The sequence below is a fragment of the Hemibagrus wyckioides genome, unplaced genomic scaffold, assembly GCF_019097595.1.
Source record: "Hemibagrus wyckioides isolate EC202008001 unplaced genomic scaffold, SWU_Hwy_1.0 Contig12, whole genome shotgun sequence".
Classification (NCBI taxonomy): Eukaryota; Metazoa; Chordata; class Actinopteri; order Siluriformes; family Bagridae; genus Hemibagrus; species Hemibagrus wyckioides.
In genome coordinates this window covers 365,001-387,908 of record NW_026690772.1, presented here as the reverse complement: position 1 = coordinate 387,908, position 22,908 = coordinate 365,001, and the positions used below count along the sequence as shown (strand labels likewise).

The 22,908-nt window shown below is 38.3% G+C and overlaps 2 protein-coding genes across 11 annotated transcripts in view; both read left to right on the top strand.

Annotated features, from left to right (window-relative positions):
• The first annotated feature begins 10,987 nt into the window (after positions 1–10,987).
• Positions 10,988–22,908, top strand: part of LOC131349780 (protein jagged-1a-like) — a 24,575-nt gene continuing 12,654 nt past the window's right edge. The window contains exons 1-2 of one of the 3 annotated variants that reach the window (XM_058385319.1): positions 10,988–11,172; positions 12,103–12,411. In XM_058385319.1, the coding sequence (XP_058241302.1) occupies positions 11,092–11,172; positions 12,103–12,411 (390 nt within the window). In that variant the 5' untranslated portion in view covers positions 10,988–11,091. The remainder of the gene's footprint in view (positions 11,173–12,102; positions 12,412–22,908) is intronic. The other 2 variants (XM_058385320.1, XM_058385318.1) reach the window with 2 other exon arrangements.
• Positions 12,418–22,908, top strand: part of LOC131349781 (uncharacterized) — an 11,192-nt gene continuing 701 nt past the window's right edge. The window contains exons 1-12 of one of the 8 annotated variants that reach the window (XR_009204109.1): positions 12,418–15,542; positions 16,105–16,215; positions 16,508–16,649; positions 17,042–17,223; positions 17,520–17,591; positions 18,170–18,257; positions 18,421–18,523; positions 18,671–18,712; positions 18,884–20,826; positions 21,146–21,242; positions 22,457–22,498; positions 22,655–22,908. The exon at positions 22,655–22,908 is cut by the window's right edge and continues 701 nt beyond it. Coding sequence is in view for 1 of the 8 variants with exons in the window: in XM_058385321.1 (XP_058241304.1) it covers positions 19,507–20,328 (822 nt within the window). In the remaining 7 variants the exon portion in view is untranslated. Of the gene's footprint in view, positions 16,216–16,507; positions 16,650–17,041; positions 17,224–17,519; positions 17,592–18,169; positions 18,258–18,420; positions 18,524–18,670; positions 18,713–18,883; positions 20,827–21,145; positions 21,243–22,456; positions 22,499–22,654 lie in introns of those variants that run through there. The other 7 variants (XR_009204108.1, XR_009204107.1, XR_009204106.1 and 4 more) reach the window with 7 other exon arrangements.

Here is a 22,908-nt window from a genome sequence, read left to right as displayed (position 1 = left end):
CCTTACAACCCGAACATAAATTAATATAATGTCAAAGATATACAAAAACGAGGTACATTTGGCATGATTACAACTAATTTAATTCCAAACATCGGTAAAAGTAGGAGTGAACAAAATCATTGACCTTTTTTTCCTGGAACTGAAAAGCTTCAAGACGAGTAACCGCGATAACCAACAGGGCCACAGTGTCAGCAAATATAACAAGTCTACCCCTAAATCATGGTTAAATTTAGTTCACCCATAATACACAGCTAACTAAAATAACATTACAACATGTAAACTGTTCCTGATAATACAAATAATCTAGGTCTATTAGTAAGAATGTTTTGTAAAGTAATTACCAGATTATAACTGCTAAACCACCCGCAGCAACCACGGAAACGATGGCCAATATTATTTCCAGAGAAACGTGTTGAGGCAATGACTCCTGCAGGACCGACCGTTAAAAAATGGCGGGTTTCCAAATTCAAATACGCGTGCGCGTTTTCAAATGTAAATCCGCTGTTAATTATAGTACTTTATGTAAAACAATAAATAATCTGACACGGCACGGTAGTCTAAATGTTTCTCTCTTTCTATAGTACTATAGAGATTTTTTACCTATATGTTTTAAAATTTAAATAAATTGCATTTGCAATTCAAGACTCTTCTTCTTCGCATTATTTTATTAAATAGAATGCCATAATGCAACCCGTGGATTAAAGACAATTATTCTCTGTTTTTAATAATAATAATAATAATAATAATAATAATAATAATAATAATAACAAGTCTGGTAATGAGATTACATCATTTCGAAGTTATAATTAAAATTTTTGAGTTGAATGACTTCAGCTATTTTATTTGAGTTATTGGAGGTCAAAACACTTAAAAGTTTTGAGATGAATGAACTGTTAAACAACTTTAAGTACAATTAACTTATTTTTAAAGAGTTCGTTATACTGTTAGGGAATACAGTGTAATAAATAACTAAAATTACTAATGAATAAATTTTTGCTTCTCATTTAGAAATGTTATTGTTTTTATATAAAAAATACAAAAACATTAATATGCACAAAAACAAACTCTGCAGCATTTCAGATAGAAATACATTGGGAATTATAAATCCATCACACACTACCCAGTGCTGTAAATGAAATGTAAATATTAGATCTAATATAAAACAATGTGTGGATGTCTAGAAAAAAATGAACCATGTCAAGTGTATATACATGTATACATATGAATATATAAAGGGATGTAGTTTCTTTACAGTTTATATGATTTATTGTAACAAATGTTTATTTATCTATTCAGACAGTCATTATGCATGTAAACACAACTGCATGTTACTTTGCTGCATGTGAGCTAAGGCAATGTCCTTTTACAAAACACTGAGTCATGATTGAGTATGATTGTATAAACAGATGAAATGGATGAAAAAGAAAACTCTCAGTGGAATTTGCTTTCCGTTTGTTTTATGATCATATTTGACCTGATTATAATACTAGTACTCGTGCTTTATTGACAACATATTTTCATCAGCCAACATTTTTTAGGCTGCAGTTGGAGGACAATAAGCAGCTTCTTATATTGTTTATGGGGTAGAGAGGGTTTGTATGTACTTATACATGATTATACATACATAGCTATAACTGATGTTAGCAGGTCATTTATATTATTCATTACTTTATTTTCATATTAAATAAAATGTTTCTTTGCAACAGTGAATGTAGATATAAATCTGTCATTTATATAAGAGAGCTCTGAACTGACAAAACAATGCTACTTATCCACCCTGTTATAACAGCTGTTATTAATATCAATAAGTCCATATTAACATGACATACTAATTTCCATTTGAATGTTTTTAAGTGATTCATATCGTATGTGTATATTCATATGTAAACAAGATACAGACCAATACATCTGAAATGTATTTATGTGTTTAAACAGTTTAATAAGAGAAGCTCTGAGGAAGCATACTACAGAATATATGAGCACTTGTGTGGAAAAGAATTGTGTGTAATAGAGAAAATGTATTCAGTCATGGCTGTTGTGTACATTCACATTGTATTATCTAACTGCAAATGAGTGAGAAAAGAACAAAAATAACTGTGATTATTCAGCTATAGTGGAATAATGTTGTATTGTGTTGGTGTCTCAGTTCACCAGTGTTGTGATGATCTGTATAAAGTTATGCTCCAACTGCATCACTTCCTGGGTGTGTCCTTCTAGAGACGTGTAAAGTTCAGCACATACAGCACTATTATACAGAATCCTCACAGAGCTGTGTTCAGAAATGGATCAACTATACAACTTACTGTACATAGTGAGATACATACCACTGATTCTCACTCTAGTTACAGGTCATTTTCATCAATTCATCAATTTACTATTGGAATTAACTAAATTCATGATCTATAGAATTAACGTAATTTAATGTTTTACATTATTTTTGGGGTATGTTGGATATTACACAAAAATATTTTTAGAATGTTTTGATATCTGTATTATATCTTTATCAATATTCTCCTGTATAACAGGCAGTTTCACAGATAAAATTTGGCCAAAAGATGAAGATGCCAATATTGTAATGAAGGAAACAGACACTGTTACTCTGAACTGTTCATATGAATCAAGCAGTGATAGCATTCGGCTTTACTGGTACAGACAATATCCTAACAGCGCACCACAGTTTTTACTGCTTAAAGGCGCGAGGTCAAGAGATTATGAAGAGCACAACCCCTCTGGCTCTCAATTCAATGCAGAAACATCCAGAGACTCTACTAAACTTACTATCAAAGATCTGCAGATCTCAGATTCTGCACTCTATCACTGTGCTCTTAGAGTAGTAGCACAGTGATACAGAGTCACTGAGAGACTGTACAAAAAACTATGAAATAATTCATTTGAAGTTCAACGTTAAATATCAAAAATACTTCCTTTACCAACTTATCAGTTAACCACAGACACAAAAGACATTTGTGGTAACATATGCAGCTGAAGAAAGAGAATAAAATAAAGAGGCACTGTGTCACTTGTTGCTGGTGTGTAATGTTTTATATTCATTGTACTTTGCTGGCCAGTTTTTCCCATGATTCATTTAAATTATATATAAATTATATTCATTTACATGTATAAAAACAAACTAAGATTTGTCGTCAACAATTCACAACATTCAGAAGTGTCTAAATCAAGAGGTGTAGTATAATCTAGTGAAAAAAAATATTTTCTAAGTTAAAATAACATTGTCAATCGCTCAGTGTGATGCAGTAATTACAACTAAAACATTACATCTAATATACCCTGGCATCACTCTGCCCCCTGGTGAGACATATTCTGATCAACAGTGTCAGCTGCAGGAAGTGTGGAGCTCCACAGGCTATGACAGTAAACTCCTTCAGCTTTATCTTTCAGCAAATTACCATCTCTATCATGCTGCTCTTTAATCTTTTACTGTTAATGCTTCTTTTAGGTATGTTCATCTTAATATTAGTTCTTATGACCAAGTTGGGACATGAAGTGTGAGAAATAGCACAGGGTTATATATATAGGAGGTAGAACAGAACATGTATGTGATGCCCCAGAGTTAACAGGAACGAGTCACAACACAGCAGTGAGTTAAGGTGATATATTGTGATGTAGTGATATGTACAGCACAGTGAACTGGGAAGACTTCAGGGTGGACCAAGACCAAAAATAACAAAACAGAAACAAACTGAGATTAGCTATCTGACCTAAACAAAAAAAAGAAAAAAGAAATGAACATCTCCAACAAAAATGGCAGTCATAGCCCTCGTGCCAGTGAATACATACAATGTCTCAATATTTACATGTGCAAAGAAAGATTATATACACAAGGCAGCAACGATTAACAAGAAGCAGATCAAACTTGTAGTCAAGGCAGGCAAAGGTCAAAATCAGAACAGTAAAACACAACACTGAATCTCTACACACACGCAAGCACAACACACCAAGTGAGCATTGAAGTTGGGGTTACTGGCTTCCATCCCAGCCTTGGCAGAAGTGTTAACTGCTGGAGCTGAAGCAGTAAGGAGGGCTAGAGTACAGAGGGGACCAACCTGAAGGACTAAACACATATAAGACAGAATATACAACACAACCTCACAGGATGTAACACTTCATATTAGTTCCAAGATGTTTTCATATTTCATTTACTTATTAAAAAAATCATTTCTCTTTTTAGCACAGGGAGCACATCAATTCAAATGACTGAGCATCTTATATGCATTTTGGTGAGAGGCTTCATGTGGATTAGAGCTGACCTATTGACCTATTTAGAAGATGGGACATTTAACCAACAGAACATAATTCCCAGGCTGTGACACAGATATGTTAATATGATGAATTACAATTTGCATTAATATGTGTATCATTACATAACTAAAATCCACAAAGAGTTCATTCATTAATCTTCAGTAAACACCTGACCAGGATCAAGGTGATGGTGATAGGGTCACTGTCACTATATTTAGTAAAAATCAGCCTTAAAAGATGTAAACACCTTTCAATAAATTCTATTATGAAAATTCATGTGACAGAGCTGACATGACTATGAGTAAGTAAAAGTGGGTGGAGCTAGATGTGGTAAGATACAGTTTAGAAAGTTTCACAGAGATCCTGCCATTTATACCTACTGCAAGAGAGACACAACAGTCATGTTACTCTTCTTTATTTTCATAGTTGTTAAAAACATTGGTAAGTCATTTATATTATACACAAACTTTAGGTGAATGTTGGAGATTTGACCTGATACCTAAACATGATTCAGTTAAAAAATTAACACCCTCAGGTAATGAAAGTAGAAACGTTTATGTTGTTGTAATGTTTTACAGCAGGTGCTGTTGACAGCAGCATTACACCAGAACAAACCATCATATCTTCAAGTGAAGGCAGCAACATCACACTGACCTGCACATATGATGACTCAGCTTACTATCTCCACTGGTATCGACAAAAACCTCAATCAGAACCAGAATATCTCCTGCAGATTCATAAATCCTCAGATAGTGTCACTAAATCTGAACATGACCCACGACTATCCATCAAACTTCGTAAAAATAAAAAGAAAGTAGATCTGGAGATCTTTCCTGCTGCAGTATCAGACTCTGCACTGTACTACTGCACCATGGAGCCCACAGTGACACAAAACTCAAACAGACTGTACAAAAAGTCAAGCTGCATGTTTTTCTCAGCAGGGGGAGATGTTTACCTGTTTCATTCAAATACAGGACTTTCTTAATTCTCAGACTTTGATGTTGATTTGCTTTGAAATCCAATAATATCCAATTACATATGTTGGTAATGCTTATTAGTTGAATAATCAGAAAACAAATCCTCTAAAAATAAATGTTAATCTTTAATCAAAAAGAATGATTTCTGCTAAGATTCATGCTGTTGTTCTCCTGATGTAATAATAAGTAGGTAACACAATTTCAATAAACATACATATATACACTACTCACAAAAAGTTAAGGATATTCGGCTTTCGGGTGAAATTTCAGGATGCACCTAAAATGCACTATAACCTTTCCAGGTGAACTTAATTTGACCTTCTCTACACTTTTGAATGCACATGTCCAACTGTTCAGTGTTTCAGTACTTTTTGCAGAACTTGCTGTTCTCTAACAAGGTGCTTAACGGCAAAATTCACAACTGGTGTTTGATCCATGAATCGACCAATAAATTTTCTGGTTCAATTAGAATTGGTATTTAAACAGTCCTCTTCATCATGCGGTTCACATTTTGACATCATGAGACCAAGACCATACCTAACAATTGATCAACAGTACCTCGCCATTGCGAGGCTTCAAACAGGATGTTCTCAGAGGGAAGTGGCCACTGAGCTTAGAGTGTCACAGAGTGTCATCAGCAGGTTGCGACAGAGATACAGAGAGACTGGAAGAGTCACAGAAAGGTTCTTTTTCTTTTTTTCAGCGCTAAGTGTCCTGTGTTTTTGTGTTGTCTTTTTTGTACTTATTGTTTTTGCACTGTCTTGTCGTTGCTTTGTTTGCACCTAGCTGCACACTGTGCACTTTATGTGGCTTGGACAAACTTCGGTCCTAGCTCTGTGTTGGTTTTTTGTATTTGATCTTTATGTTGTATGTTTATGTCACCAGGTCCTGGAGAAACGTTGTTTCATTTCACTATGTACTGCGTCAGCTATATTTCATCTTCATGGACGACAATGCTCCAGCTCATCGAGGTCGCATCATTAGGGAACGGCTGCTGGAGGCTGGGGTACCTCAAATGGAGTGGCCTGCACTTTCTCCAGACCTGAATCCCATAGAAAACCTATGGGATCATCTGAGTCACCATGTAGAGGCTCGTAACCCTGCACCCCAGAACCTCAATGACCTGAGGGCCACCCTCCAAGAAGAGTGGAATGCCATGCCTCAGCAGACAATAAGTCGACTCGTGAACAGCATGAGACGTTGTTGTCAAGCTGTAATTGATGGTCAAGGGCACATGACAAATTATTGAGACATTGACATTTTTTGTTGTGTTATACCCACCACTGTTGTTGGCTTTTGTTTCAATAAATTGTTTGAGATGAGGAAATCACCATTGCATGCTTCTACTTAAATGCTTTTTACATTTTCCATAAATTTCACCCAAAGGCCAAATATCCTTAACTTTCTGTGAGTAGTGTATATATATAGAAAGAAACAGCCTTTATTTGTCACATATACATTACAGCACAGTGAAATTCTTTCTTCGCATATCCCAGCCTTGGAGGTTGGGGTCAGAGCGCAGGGTCAGCCATGATACAGCAGCTCTGGAGCAGAGAGGGTTAAGGGCCTTGCTTAAGGGCCCAAGTTATATATATATATATATATATATATATATATATATAAAACTTTAATATTTTAGTTTAGGAAATATTTTACTAATTTTAATTATTAGTACATTTTTATAAATGTATATAAATGTAAATATTTTTCCTGCTTGCTGTCACGTTTATTTTTTTGTTTGTTTGTTTTTTATGTAAACAGTTTCAGAAGTTTCCCAAACAAGGGTTGAAGCTTAATGTAAAGCCAGGATGTTTTACTGTCATGTGATGCTGTGAGGTGGAGCTTCCTGAAACTGATGATGTTATTATGTTAGAGTACAAAAAGAGCTTTTTTTATTCTACTAAAACCATTCATTAAAATTGATTAAGATTAAAATGGTCATTTTTACATAAATACATTAATTTCCTGCTTTCAGTATGTGTTTACTTAAGTGTCCTCTGGACAGGTTCCCCATATGAGGCTGAATGTAAAGCCAGGATGTTTCAGTAAGAATCAACAATCTGACAACAACATTGGTGACACTGTCATGTGATGCTGTGGGGTGGAGCAATTTTGAAGCTTTATGGTGTTAACATATTAGATTACAGAAAGATCTCCACTATTTTCACTGAGCTAAGACCAGTCATCATGTTCACTGTTATATTCATGTATCTGTGGCTTTCACTAGGTGAGTTAACATTGACTTTTTGTTATTACAGAAATATTAACTATATTATATTAAATATTAGTCTGTGTGGTGATGCAGTGTGAAAATGTAGAGTGTGGGTCTGACTTAAGTATTTCCTGTTGATTATTTAAAGTTTAAAAACATTATGTTCTCTTCTCTATGACAGGTGACTCCATGGCAGATTCAATAGAGCCAGATTTCCCTCATAAAGCTGTAGATGAAGGTGATGATGTTACTCTGTCCTGCAAATACAAACCAAGTCGTACATCAGACTACCTGCAGTGGTACAGACAATATCCAAAATCTAAACCTGAGTTCCTTCTGTACATTCACCAAAGCGGAACACCAATCAGTCCCAACAATCCCTCAAGAATGTCTGTTAACATTGATGATGAACAAGTGGATCTGATCATCTCCTCTGCTGCTGTATCAGACTCTGCTCTATACTACTGTGCTCTGCAGCCCACAGTGACAGGAAATCCAGCTGCACTGTACAAAAACATTCACAAAGTTTTGTTATATATAAAGCAGTTCTACTGATGATTTTGAATTTACGTGCCATGTTTGGAGGAATTCTGTCTCTAATGTGATTTATAAAGAATATATTTATAAATCACATTAGATTTTTGACACATGTATTATTAGGAGACAGTATGTTCATTCAGACACAAATCTATCACTGAGCCTCAGTGAGTAATCTCTGCTCCTCTGCTGGTCTGATCATGGAGACAGTCTTAGATGCACATCACAGAGGACCTTTTCTGGGCCAGAACATCCAACAAGAGTCTCAATTTCCTGCAGAGACAGAAGAACGCACACTTCCCTCTCATTCTCATCACTACAATCAGGAAAATATATTGCAAGCATCCTGAACAGCTGTACCACATATGTGAAACTGAGTCTCAGAGCACAAGAACCTACAACAGATTGTAGAAACCACTGAAATCATCAGGGTTCTCCAAGATGTGTCATCTGTTCCACCACGTGTTCTGAACCTACAGTCTTCCGGAAGACATCATGTCTGATCAGGGCTCTCAGTTTACGTTGACAGTCTGGAGAGCTTTCTGCACCCACCTGGGAGTCAATGTGAGCCTCAGTTCCAGTTACCATCTGCAGTCCAATGGGCAAACCAAGAGCCTGAACCAGGAGATCGGCAGGTATCTATGCTCCTACTGCAGTTGAGGGGAACAGTGCTGGAGTGAGTTCCTCCCATGGGCAGAGTATGCCCAGAACTCTCTCATTCACTTGTTCATGGGCCTCACGCTGTTCCAGTGCATCCTGGGGTACTAGCCACCTCTATTTCCATGATCAGGAGAACCCTCGGACGTGCCCGCCATTGACGACTGGCAACAGATCCAGGAGGATCGCCATAGATGCCCACACCCCGGATTCCAGGTGGGACAGCTGGTCTGCCTCTCTACGCAGAACTTGAGGCTGAGACTACCTTGCTGTAAGTTGACCCCTCATTTTGTCGGCCCGTTCTGTATCACCCATCAGTTGAACATGGTAACCTACCACCTGCAACTCCTGGCCTTGTACCACATCTCTCCCAGCTTCCACGTGTCACTGCTCAAACCTGCACGCCGCCGTCAAGGAGAAATAGCCACGAACCTCCACCGCTTGATATCAATGGTGCTCCAACTTCTAGGGTGAGCTCGCTCTTGAACTCCCGATGTCATCGTAATCTCCTGCAGTATTTAGTGGACTGGAAGGGTTACAGCCCGAAGAGAGGTCATGGGTCAATCCTGGATCCTTCACTGGTGGAGGAGTTCCACCACCTCCACCCCAAACAACCTCCCTTGCGACCTCAGAGTCGCCCTCGGCGTAGAGCACCCGGAGGTGTTTCTAGAGGTGGGGCTCTGTAACGCCACCAGCACCTGTCCGCCAGAGGGAGCCCTCACCTGAGTTCTGACGCCACCCACGAAGGACACTTCCGGGTTTCCATAGTCATTTAAGTGGCGTGTTCACCACGCTGAAACTAGTGATGGGAAGTTCGGATCATTTTACTGATTTGGTTCTTTGAATCTCGTTCAGCAAAATGAACGAATCTTTTTTCAAGTCATTTCGTTCACTTCAGCAGAATGTAATTAAAATGTTACATGTTAATTCCCTAACGCATCTACTTACGCACATATTGATCACATTTCAAATAAGAAAGAACTGTCATGTTATAAGTAATAGCTTACCTGTGTCTTGAGGCTATGCAGTCTGTTACTTCATCACCTCACCTCCGGATGTTTTGGGTCGAATTCGTTCGTTCTTTTGTCACATAACATCCTAAACTAAGCTATGCCATGCCGTCTCCTGTATACCCAACAGAATGATTAATCTCCCACGCATTTCAAATCAGTTTGTTCATCACGTGACAGCCCCGTATGGCAACGCAGTCTGAGCTGGAAACAGAAAAGATTAACTCACCTTTCGAGTCTTCGGGTTCGAGTCTTTCGTTCACCTGACATCCTTATAGGCTAAGGCAATGCAGTCTGAGCCGGTAACAGAAAAGATTAGTTTATATAACAAGTCTTTGGATTCATGTTGTTCGTTCTTGTAATGTGACTGCTTCCCGTCTCAGTATCTTATGACAAATACAATATTACATTAGTATTATTGACTTTATAAGGTATTAAATTATAAAACTATAAAATTATCAAAATATTTGTGCAATAAACATTTTCTGAAAAATAATAATTCTGTCAGTCTCCTTTTTTATTGTTTAATATTTCTTGAGGATATGTGTGGTGTTTGAGGGTTTTTTAAAAATAAATAAATAAGTAAATAAATCCACATTTTACCTGGAAATGCTAATTTGCCTGTTCTGTCTTTATCTGTAAACAAATACTACTTATTAAAATAAACTATACCTGCAAACACAAAGTACCTATTGTTGTTTATTTTGCCACCAATTGTGCATTTGCTGGTATAATACTGATAACTCATAAACTCATAAATGACACAGGGGCATAACAGAAAAGTTATTAAGGTTAAGGTACAGCATTAAGGTTATGTTTAGGTCAGATTCTATATTATTAAATAACTGCATATGGATTAAAAACACTCAGATTTATGCATGAATTTATACATTTCTATTTTCTACACTGCAGGGTTAGCTGGTGTTTATTCAGATAAATAATACAAAGAATAAATAAACAGTAAGTTAATAAATAAAATAAAATAAAATAAAAAGTAAGTAGATAAATAAGAAAGAAAGAAAGAAAGAAAGAATGATTTTCCCTAATGAAGTTTAAAGCATTAACCAACTCTTTATTAAAATATTTAGTGTTATGGAAAAGAACCATAATGACAGATATTCACACATTTATAGTCTGTAGGAAATAAAAAGCTATAATGCATCACGTAACAGTAAGAGTAAAAAAAAACTGTAAGGATGTTTGAGAATGAACTCATTTCTGTATCCAATAAAGCGGATCATGTCACTTCACAAACCCGAAGACTCAAAGGTGAACTCATCTTTTCTGTTTACTGAGCTTATGCGATGTTGCGCATGCGCAGTCAACACAAAATGAACGATTCACTCCCCGAGACGACTCAGTGTTCTCGAGTCATGGGAAAGATCCGTTCAAAATGAACGAAACGAAACATCACTAGAGCAGAGCATTAGGAGAGGACATGAGAAACAGCACCATGCGGAGACGGAGCTCCACTTTCTCCTCCGCCGCCTGCGTCTATCTCCTGATCTTCTGCACGGAGGTAAGTTATGCGCCCTGACGTGCACGAGTGCTCGAAGAGCTCACGCGCTTAAAAAAAAAACGCAACGTAACATTTTATTAGTTTTCTTTTTTTATTGCGTCATTTTTTGGTAGAAACTTTTTACTGCGCACCTTTCTACCAGTCGTGAGAAACCAAAAGTGCGCCCTGATCTTTACCCAAGTACTGTCCTGTCAGAATAGCATGCACCAAACAAACAAACAAACAAACAAACATCTCGATTCTTCTCCAGAAACCCTGTTGCAAAGATTCCTGAAACAGTTCCCAGCCTTCAATGCTCTCTAGTAGAACCTTCACTGCCCCCCCATCTCTCTCTCTATCTGCAGATCCCTGAGAAACTTTTCCATGCATGCTCCTTGAAAACTTTTTGATTGCTGCCAGAATGAATAATCTGTTGTTTTATATTTACCACCATCTAAAAAACAAAACAAAACAAACAAGACAAAAGCAGTTCCTGGAAAGGAGAAACCGTTCAGGTTTGGTGATTTTTGAAAAAGAGTGAACCACAAAATGCCTTTCTGAAAGTAATGTTATTTTTACTGTATGCTAGATGAATGATTTTTAGCGTCACCGAGAAGAATGGTCAGAAGAGCATAGTCCACTCCGGAGGGGAAAAAGTTTCTTTCTTTCTTTCTTTCTTTTCCTTTTTTTTTTTTCTTTTTTTTTTAAGGTTAATTTTACTGCCTTGTTTTCAGATCCCTCTTTATAGCATTTTTATTTTGGAGCATGAATGACAAATTTAGGGTCTGTTCCAAATTTCTGGACCACGTCCTGCCATGCTGTTTTGGACATGCCCATTGTCTTACATGCTATAAACGGCGTAAAATAAGCCACTAATTCCATCTTTAAATAAAGGGTTTGTCTGGGGTTTTTTTCGCTCTTAACAATCTCCGTTCTCGTTCCTGTTCCCAGCTGTGTGAAGCATCAGGCTACTTTGAGTTCCGTGTGCTGTCGGTCAGGAATGTCAAAGGGGAGCTGCAGAGTGGCTTGTGCTGCGATGGCACAAGGAACGCTGCGGACAACAACAGATGCACGTGGGACGAGTGCGACACGTATTTCCGCCTGTGCCTTAAGGAGTACCAGTCCAAGGGGACCCCTGGTGGACCCTGCAGTTTCGGCAGTGGATCTACGCCGGTGATCGGCGGGAACGTCATCTCGCCCAAGAACCTGGCGGAGAACGACGAGGCTCGCATCGTGCTGCCATTCAGCTTCCCCTGGTTGGTGAGTTTGACCTCAGTGTATAAATATGTCTTAAGCAGACAGTTGATGTTTACCAGAGCGGTTCCCGTTCTCACGCTTGTTTGTGGCGGTTTTCGGTTGTGCCAGAGTGCATGGGCTCTGTCCAGAAATTAAAGTGAGTTTGAAGTCCACGCAAATATCGGGAAGCTACTTGGACCTGCCAAGAAGTGTGTGTGTGTATGTCTGTGTGCGTAGGGGGGATTAGTACAAATATTGACTCTCTCTTCACATCAGCACATCAAGTGGCCTTCAGCACTCGACTAATGTAGTCTCATCCTCATTAAAGCACACACTCTATCACTCAGGGTGCCTTTCCCTCTTCGCTTTGGAAGTCTAACTCCGTAGATCTGGCTCTATTTCAGTGCACACCCGATTCTGTTAAACTCATTTGCATATTGGAACGAAAACCTATCGGTTTCCGATATGCAAATGATTTCGACTTGATGATGTCACAGTAACCGGGATGGATTAGCCGCAGCGCTAAGCTGCTTTAATTTATGCTAGGTTATATTTTGTTACTGTAGCGGTTGCTACGGTAACATCGCATTTTGGCTAATTAGCTAGCTAGCTAATGTTGGTGATATTTGAAAGCACAGGGGAAAATTGAGGGGATTTGAACATTTGTCATTCTTTGGTTGTGTGTGTGTGTGGAGTTTGTCACACAGCTGAGAGTTCCCTTACGTCCAGTCCGTCCAAACATACTTCACATACACACACCACGCGAGCCGCACACACACTTCTCACTCTGCTGAGTGAATGTCTCACACTGATGCAGGACTCCAGACTGCTCTGAAAAAATGACTACGGGTCATACCCAAGTGCATGTTCCTAGCCGTCATTTGACTCCACACACACACACACACACACACACACACACAGGACAGCTGCTCCAGGATCAGAGCTGTTTATATAAACTTTCATTTTTTCATGCCAAAAACATTTTACGAGACTTTTTTATTTATTTGTTTTTTATTTGTTTTTGCAGGCTTTGCCAAATTTATTGTTGTTGTTTCCTCAATCAAGCCCTTGCTTCTGGAATCTTTAATTTCCCTCTGGAATTTGCTTCCGGAATTCTTCTTTCGCTTCCCGAATACTTCCTTTTTGCTTCTGGGAATCCGGTCTTTGCCCATATTTCCCGAAATCCTTCGCTTGCATCCGGAATTTCTTCGTTGCCTCAGGTATCCTTAATTTGGCTCCGCAATCAGTTTTGCCATGTTCAGAAGTGCCAGGATTTATCCTTCACTCCCAGAATCTCGGGTTTTGACTCCGGAATCTTATCTCTTGCTCCAGGATTCCTTTATGGTGCTTCCAGAATCTTCATCTCATGTCTTCAGAATCTTTTCCTTTGCTCCGGAAATTTTGTCTCTTCCTCCAGAATTTCCTCGTCAGTGCTCCTGGAAGGTTTTCGCTATCTCGGAATCTTGCCTTTTGCCTCGGGATTCTTGTGCTTCACCTAGAAAAAATGGCTTGTCATGTCTCTTTCTCGGGGCCTCATTTGCCTCAAAAGCCTCAGGAATAGTTCTTCTATGCATTTGGGATCCTTCTGTAATTTCCCGGAACGTTTCCGACACCCATTTATCCTGTTCTCCGAAAACTTTTCCTTCGTTCCAGAACTCCATTGTTTGCCTGAGTAATCTCATCCCTGTCTCAGTGGAACCTTTTCTTTGTTTCCCTGGGAATCCCTCATCTGCATAGGGAATCTTGTGTGTGCCTCAGGACTAATTCCCGAGGGCTCCAGGAATCTTGACCTTTGCCTCTGGAATCCCGTCTCTGCTTCTGTCTTTTATCTCTAATGATCAAAAAAGAAGACCTTGAGGAATAAAGCAGCACAAATTCAGTTACTTTACTTTTAGATTGTGTGTGTGTGTGTGTGTGTGTGTGCGCGTTGGTGCGGCCGGATTATGAGGACAAAAAGCCTGAATACATACCGACACTATAAGGACACACCGTAACTATAAGGACATGGCTGATGTCCTCATAAGTCGAGCAACGTAGAAAGGCTTATTTAGGTGCGCTGAACTACCTCTCGCTTTTTGGGAAAAAGTCTCAATAATTCCGCTCCACCCATTTTTCGCGTGCATCAGTGTATGCTCAGAGTGTATATTCTGCCTCTATCGGCAATTCGCGCTACTGCAGCTTCATTTGCATATCAGCCGGTCAGTGCGCGCGTTTCATTGGTCGAGCTGCGGAATCCTCGTCAGCGATTGGCTGCTTTTGATGTCCGTCAAAGTCAGCGACCTTCTGAACCTGCGGAGGTCATTGGTCGAGCTGCAGAATCCTCGTCAGCGATTGGCTGCTTTTGATGTCCGTCAAAGTCAGCGACCTTCTGAACCTGCGGAGGTCATTGGTCGAGCTGCAGAATCCTCGTCAGCGATTGGCTGCTTTTGATGTCCGTCAAAGTCAGCGACCTTCTGAACCTGCGGAGGTCATTGGTCGAGCTGCAGAATCCTCGTCAGCGATTGGCTGCTTTTGATGTCCGTCAAAGTCAGCGACCTTCTGAACCTGCGGAGGTCATTGGTCGAGCTGCAGAATCCTCGTCAGCGATTGGCTGCTTTTGATGTCCGTCAAAGTCAGCGACCTTCTGAACCTGCGGAGGTCATTGGTCGAGCTGCAGAATCCTCGTCAGCGATTGGCTGCTTTTGATGTCCGTCAAAGTCAGCGACCTTCTGAACCTGCGGAGGTCATTGGTCGAGCTGCGGGATCCTCGTCAGCGATTGGCTGCTTTTGATGTCCGTCAAAGTCAGCGACCTTCTGAACCTGCGGAGGTCATTGGTCGAGCTGCGGGATCCTCGTCAGCGATTGGCTGCTTTTGATGTCCGTCAAAGTCAGCGACCTTCTTAACCTGCAGAGGTCATTGGTCGAGCTGCAGAATCCTCGTCAGCGATTGGCTGCTTTTGATGTCCGTCAAAGTCAGCGACCTTCTGAACCTGCGGAGGTCATTGGTCGAGCTGCGGGATCCTCGTCAGCGATTGGCTGCTTTTGATGTCCGTCAAAGAACGTGCGGACTTGATGTGTGGTGGAGAGATTAATAATAATTAAGCTAAATTAGCTTAATTGCAGCGAAGTTTTTACCTGTAATAACGACAGAAGAGTGTCATCTGCTCATGCTGAAGGTAAGAACATTTTTTTATTTACCTTTATGGCGGTGTGAGTCAGACAGATTTTTAGGCTGGATAGCTTTAAACTATGTGTATGCCGGCTAATAAGGCTAATATCTATTAGGAACTCCATTAGCATCATCCACAACTCCATTAGTGTCTCCAACACATTTATTTTATGTGCCACGTGGGAGGCAATTAGAATAATTTGTATTAATTAATTTTTTGGTACAGATGAAATTCCCAAGTAGTTCATAGGCATGTTTAATGACATATTTGACATAATATAGTGATGAATGCTTGAGTAAATTAATTTAGTCATAAATAGTTTGTATGAACAATTTGTACACTTTTATAATGATTTTGATATCATATATATATATTACAAGTATATAACAGAAACTTAGCTAAAGCAAAATAACTATTTGTATTATCAACTATTATTTATATGTAAAATTGTAAAATTGTGTAATTAGGGATACAGATTTCACTATAGTCTGACAATAATGTGAAGATATAATGTTATTTAACTAAAATTTATAAAGACGTTATACTTATGTTCTCTAAACTTTTTCAGTCAACATGGTAAGAAAAAGGAGAATAAAACCTGAAGAGGATGCAAAAGAACACATATTGTCAGGCAAAGACAAGGCCTTCATTGAGGGACGAGAAATCAACACATTTAAAGGTAAGTTATGCATCACAATAGTACTTTTACATTTACATATCTTAGTCTGGGGTGAGCCACATTTTTGTATAGACTTTGAAGAGCCAAACATTTAAAAAAAATGTCAAGACAATTTCTTAAATTTAATGTGAGTTTACAGAAAATAGTGTAATCAAAGTCATAGTGGTGAAAACTGATGCTTGACTTCCACAGTTACTTCACCTCATATTACATTCCACATTTTTACAGAATTTAACTCTTTGAAAGTATAAGTTGGTAAATTCTATAACAGTTTTTTATTTTGTCCTTTTAGGGAGAGGTGTGTTTGCACTTGAACACATTGAACCGTCCACCTTTGTTGTTGAATATCGTGGGATTCTCTCTCAAAGTAAACATGTTAAAGACATTCAAAGCAGCTACTGGTTAGATTTCACATGGAATGGAAAACGTTATTGGTAAGTTGGCTGGTTTTTGTTTCTTTAATTTTGAAAACTTTTTTCTGTCTGTTTCATGTTATTCTAAAAAAGCAACAATAATGAATATTTTTGTTACTATTATTATTCTAATGATATCCTAATATAATAATTAATGACATGGTGGTCAGGTGGACAACAGGGTCATTGCTAAAAGGGTATTATTTTGTGACTTTGAGTGGATCATCCCACCTTTTTAAATTTACTAAATTTATTGTTAGGAAGGGATGTTAATGGTCATAATATCTATTTGACAATAGGTTAAAGAGACCAAGGTTAGCGTAATCCCCAAAATATACATTATTCAGTTAGTACCTAATGTTCCAGTCAGGAATGTTTTAAGTTTTTTTTTTCTTGTACTATTTTTCTTACAGCATAGATGCTTCCAAAGGAGATGGAACACTAGGCCGACTGGTGAATGATGATCACAGAAATCCAAACTGCAAAGTGAAGACAATAATTGTTGAAGGAAGGCCACACCTGTGCCTATTTAGTATGAGATATCTTTCCAGATGACGAGGTTACATACAACTATGGAGATTCCTCTTGGCCAAGGGTATGTAATGTCTTAAACTTTTTTAGTGTTTTTTTTATTATTGAAAGTCAACCATGTTGTATTTTGTTACGCATTTATTTGTGTATTTAGTTTTTGATTATGCCAATTACTGTAAAAAATGAACTTAAAATATTTGTGCATGTTTGTTTCATTTCTGCCGTGTACACAACAGAGCTGAAAAAGTGACAGTAGATATTTACGTTTTGTTTATACTTGTATATACTAAAACTAATTGTGGTGGCCACTTGGCAGGCATTATTAGCACATTGTGATACCTTTTCTTATTACATTTACAGTTGCTGTGTGAAGACACATCAGTGAGAGAGACTGAATGTAGTATCGATACATCCACTTCAGGGAAAGAGAAGGTAAGTGAGCATATTTTCCTTCTTGACACACTGTTAGATGTAGAGGGGTTGAGCATCACACTAGACTGTATTATTTGGACTGGTGTCTTAAAGACATTGTTGTGACATCTCAAACTTTGAGTAAAATGTAGCCCTCTCTGTTCATTCATCTTCATCACTTGTGTATCGGGGATGGGCGTGATGCTAACATGAACTGTAAGGACAGTTTCTCCCTATGAGGACCGTCACATTTTTACACATTTGATGGAAAAGTGGTAGATGAGGTGTACACCTGATGTGTACACTTTTGAACATGGAAATGCTTTCAGTGCAACAATAACTGCAGTGACTTTCAGGCTGTCCAAGAAAAGTATAAAATTAGTTGTTAAATTTTGTTTTGTCCTCAGCTAGAGGTGAGGTGTTTGTGCTTGTTAAGGGTTGCTTGTATAATATCTACATATTAAGTGCTTTTTTGGGGGGTGGGGGGCAGCTTTAAAGAATAAACAACAACATATGTATTTATTCTAATTTGTTATAGTCAGGTGATACTTTCAAATAAACGTGTTTTATAACAACAGCATATAATCATCTAATTGCAGGTGCCCTTTAAAGGCGATTCAACTACAGTTGCCAAGAAAGGAGTTTCAGCTTGGACTGGAAATGAAATAGTAACTTGCACTTTATAATGTAACAGTCATGTGATTTTTCATTCATTCATTCATTCATTCAGTCATTCATTCAGTCATTCATTCATTTCTTAGACTGTATAAAAAAGTGGCACAAAATTGTTATATGTCCAAAATGTTAAGATGATAAATTATAATAATCAAATTATTTTTTCCATTTACAGTGCCACCATGAAGTTCACAGTGCTGTTATCTCCAGTTTGGATTCTTGTGAAGAGTGCACTGGACCTGTGTCAGGTCGAAAATGGCTTTGTTTAACTTGCAAATGTAAGTATCTAATTACCTCAAATATATGGTTGTACATGTGTTAATTTATTTATGTGTTCTTCACGCTTTCAAAAACCAAATGGATTTGTCATATAATTTCCTGCTATTTCTGTTGTTCTAAATGAAATGCATGGTAATATTTTTCAGTATGTTCAAGATCATGGCACAAAACCTGCTTCATGAAGAATGGTATAGTACTCCCTTTTTTTTTTTTTTAAACCTATAATCTATTAACATTTTAAAGTGACATTAAAACATGCTAGACTATAAGTACAGTATTTCTGACACAGGTTTTAATATAATTATTGAATTATCATAATTATCATCATCATTATTATTACTGGGTTTGTTTTTTTTTAGCCAGAGGTTGAATTTTCCGGTTTTGAAGAAACCAGCTCTGATGAACAGTATTCTCCATGCCCTGAACCTTTAAACAATGAATCTTCTGATGACTTCATTCCGGACTCTCAACAAAACAGTGATAGTGATGACAGTCTGTCTGTCAAGACACAGAAACTACCATCTCATAAGACCACACCATCTGAGTCTTTTAAGAGGGCAAAGAGTGTTTCACAACTCACTCACTCTTCATCCATTGAGCAAGACATGGTGAGTGATAAATCCAGCTCCACTCAAGAACTCTTTTGTGACTATGTAGCCGGTAATGATCATGATACTACCACAAAAAACGCCGAGACGCTTCAGAGTTTTAAGAAGACACCAGTAAAATCTTTTGATAAACAGTCAACAATTGACAATATGCCAAGCCCCAAAGAATCCCCCCAAAAAATGTTTTCCACCCAAAAAATTACTGTTATGTATACAAAAAACCTCAGTCAAAAATTGCCCGTCACTTTAAAAAGCATCAAGACAGTGAGACAGAAATTGCTGCCGCATTCTTGCTCCCTAAACACTCCCAGGACCGAAGAAAGTTACTTGAGAAGCTACGGAACAGAGGCAACTATGAACATAATCAAGAGGTTATGGAAAATAAAAGTGGACCACTGAAAATTAGAAGAAGGCCAGGAAGATCAGAGATTAAACTGAGAGCCAAAACATATGTGCCCTGTGTGTACTGTAAAGGCCTGTTTGTTCGCAAGGAGCTGTGGCGCCATACATGGAGATGTCCTTCAAAGATGTCTTCAGAGTCTGAAGCAACTGGTAAAGCCAAAGTCTTAGTTTTGGCTGATATGTCAGAATCAACTTTTTCCCAAGCAGTATCTCCTGAGGTGTGGAAGATCTTGGGAAATATGAAGAATGATGACATTTCATCTGTAGTTCGAAATGATTTTCTCATACTCCAGTTGAGTCAGTGTCTTTACAACAAGTATGGAAGTGATCCAACAAAATCCGAATACATCAGACAGAAGGTCCGGGAAATGGGCAGACTCTTGCTAAGCTTAAGAAAAAAATACTCCATATTTAGTTTTGAAGATGCTGTGAAACCAAATCATTTTTACAAAGTCATAGAGGCTGTGAAAGATGTTGCTGGTTACGATGAGAAGAGCCACTTGTATAAGACACCAAGTCTTGCACTGAAGTTAGGACATTCTCTCAACAAGATTGGTGACATTATTCTTTGCAGGGCCATCACAGAAGAGAATGATGGTATGACTGAAGCAGCAGAGCGATTCAAAAGACTGTGCTCAAGTGAATGGGCAGAACACATCTCCCATGCTGCTCTTGCTACTTTGAGCAAATCAAAGTTCAACAAACCATCTACTATACCATTCACACAGGATGTGCAGCTTCTCCACCAATACCTAGAGAAGAAATCTGCTGATGCTTTTGAGCCTAAAGCCTAAAACATCATGAGTCTTCACAAACATATGCAGAACTTGCCAAAGTGACACTTGTACAAGTAATAGTCTTCAACAGACGTCGTGCAGGAGAGGTCTCTAAAATGATGCTTGAGTCTTTCAAGAAAAAAGACCAGACTGAACTCCATGAGGACATAGCTGTCGGTCTCTCTCCATTTGAGCAAAAAATGTCCAAGCAGTTCAGCAGAGTAGAAACAATGGGCAAAAGAGGGAGAAAAGTTGCTATTTTGTTAAACCCTGAACTTGTCAGAGCAATACAACTTCTTGTAGACAAGAGAGATGCATGTGAAGTAGACAGGGACAACACCTTCCTGTTTGGAAGACCAAAGTGCTCAGCAACCAGCTTCTTTAGAGGACAAGACTGCATCAGGTTGCCAGATGCAACTATAGAAATTGCAAAAATCTCAAAGCTGCTCCTGGCAATGGAGAAAGGAACTCTCACAAGTTTCCAAGGAAAATCTCTGGATGAAATTGAAATTCAAGGTATGTCCATGAATTTATACTATAATGTTAAGTGCTTAACATGAATACCTTAAATTAGGCAATAGCATTAAAGCAGTGAGATTTGGGTAAACAATGTATAACTATGTACAATAAAAAAATAATTAAAGTGATTAGAAGAAGGGCAACATTGAAAAACATGAAAGGAAAAACAAAAAGACCAAAAGGATGGAGGTAGTATGACATAAATATTGATGTTCATAAACTTGAGATTTTATTTAAGTGCCTGTCATTTCTTTACATAATGGAAGTTTATCATAAATATATGTGTACTTAATGCACACGTGTGGGTGTTTGTCAGATATGCTTTTCTATAGATGAAATAGATGTGGAATTAGATGAGGAAGAAATAAGTGATGAAGATGATGAAGATTCAGATCCTGTCCATGAAGTAAGGGGTATGTAATAAATTTTATTCCAGTGTGCATTAGTGGTATAGTGTATTCACTAAAGAACTTGCCACTGGAGGCCCACTTCAGTGGTCTCCTTGTAGTCAATATGGCTTTATGAAGAAAATTATTAAATTAGCCTAAATAGGGACGCCTCAGATTAACGATGTAACAAGTCTGGTACGGATAAAATCATTTTTGGCACTTGCTAAGACTGCTTACTGATTCCTCTATTTTAATTTCTTTTGTCATTTTTACAAATATTTTGAAGAGATGCCAAAAATACAGTATGAACAATATTAGTTGTATTGTTACCCCACAGATGAGGCTGACAGCTCCATAGGTATACAAATACACTATATTGCCAAAAGTATTCGCTCGCCTGCCTTCACATGCACATGAACTTGAGTAACATCCCATTCTTAGGGTTTAATATGATGTTGGCCCACCCTTTGCAGCTACAACAGCTTCAACTCTTCTGGGAAAGCTTTCCACAAGGTTTAGGAGTGTGGTTATGGGAATTTTTGACCATTCTTCCAGAACCTGGAGCTTGCTTTGTGCACTGGTGCGCAGTCATGTTGGAACTGGTGTGGGGTTGTTTGTCAGGGGTTGGGCTCGGCCAGTGAAAGGAACTCTTAATGCTTCAGCTTCATACCAAGACATTTTGGACAATTTCATGCTCTTTGTGGGAACAGTTTGGGGATGACCCCTTCCTGTTCCAACATGACTGCACACCAGTGAGCAAAACAAGGTCCATAAAGACATGGATGAGCAAGTTTGATATGGATGAACTTGACTGGCCTGCACAGAGTCCTGACCTCAACCCCATAGAACACCTTTGGGATGAATTAGAGTGGAGACTGTGAGACAGACCTTCTCGTCCAACATCAATGCCTGACCTCACAAATGCAAGAATGGTCAAAAAAGAAAAGGAAGAATGGTCAAAAATTCCCATAAACACACTCCTATTAAACCCTATGGATTAAGAATTGGATGCTACTCAAGTTCATATGTATGTGAAGGCAGGCGAGTGAATACTTTTGGCAACATAGTGTATATTTGTGTGTGTGTGTGATATTATTATAATTATTGTCCCGCAGTAAATCAGTGTAAATGTGGTCCTGTACATGTTACTCATGACCAGAGTAGTCCTGTCTGCTAATATTTTTAGACACTTTGGACTGTAGAGCTGGAATACATTTGAGTGTTTTTTTTTCCATCAGGGAAAAGAAAAAATAATCAGAATGAAGCTGAGAGCTCCAGAGGTATGTTAAACATTTGGGTATATTTGTTGCTCAAAAAAAAAAAAAAATTATATATATATATATATATATAAATAAAACATGCATATGTGTGTGATCTGTGTATATAATTTTTATTTGTATTTATTTATTGTATTTTATTTATTATTTATTTTGCAGTGGCCAAATCATGGAGCCCAGATGAAGTGAATGCTGTCATGAAGCATTTCAAAAGTCATATTTTAAAGGGACACCTTGCAACAAAGGCAGAGTGTGAGCAGTGCAAGAGGGCAGAGGACCCTGTTCTAAAAGAAAGAACGATACAAAATATAAGGGATTTTGTGAGGAACCGAGGTGTGCAGTTCAGGAAATGTTCTTAGGCCAGGATTAGTGTCGCCTTCCATTAATGCTTGTGGCTTTTGTTCAAGTTGTTG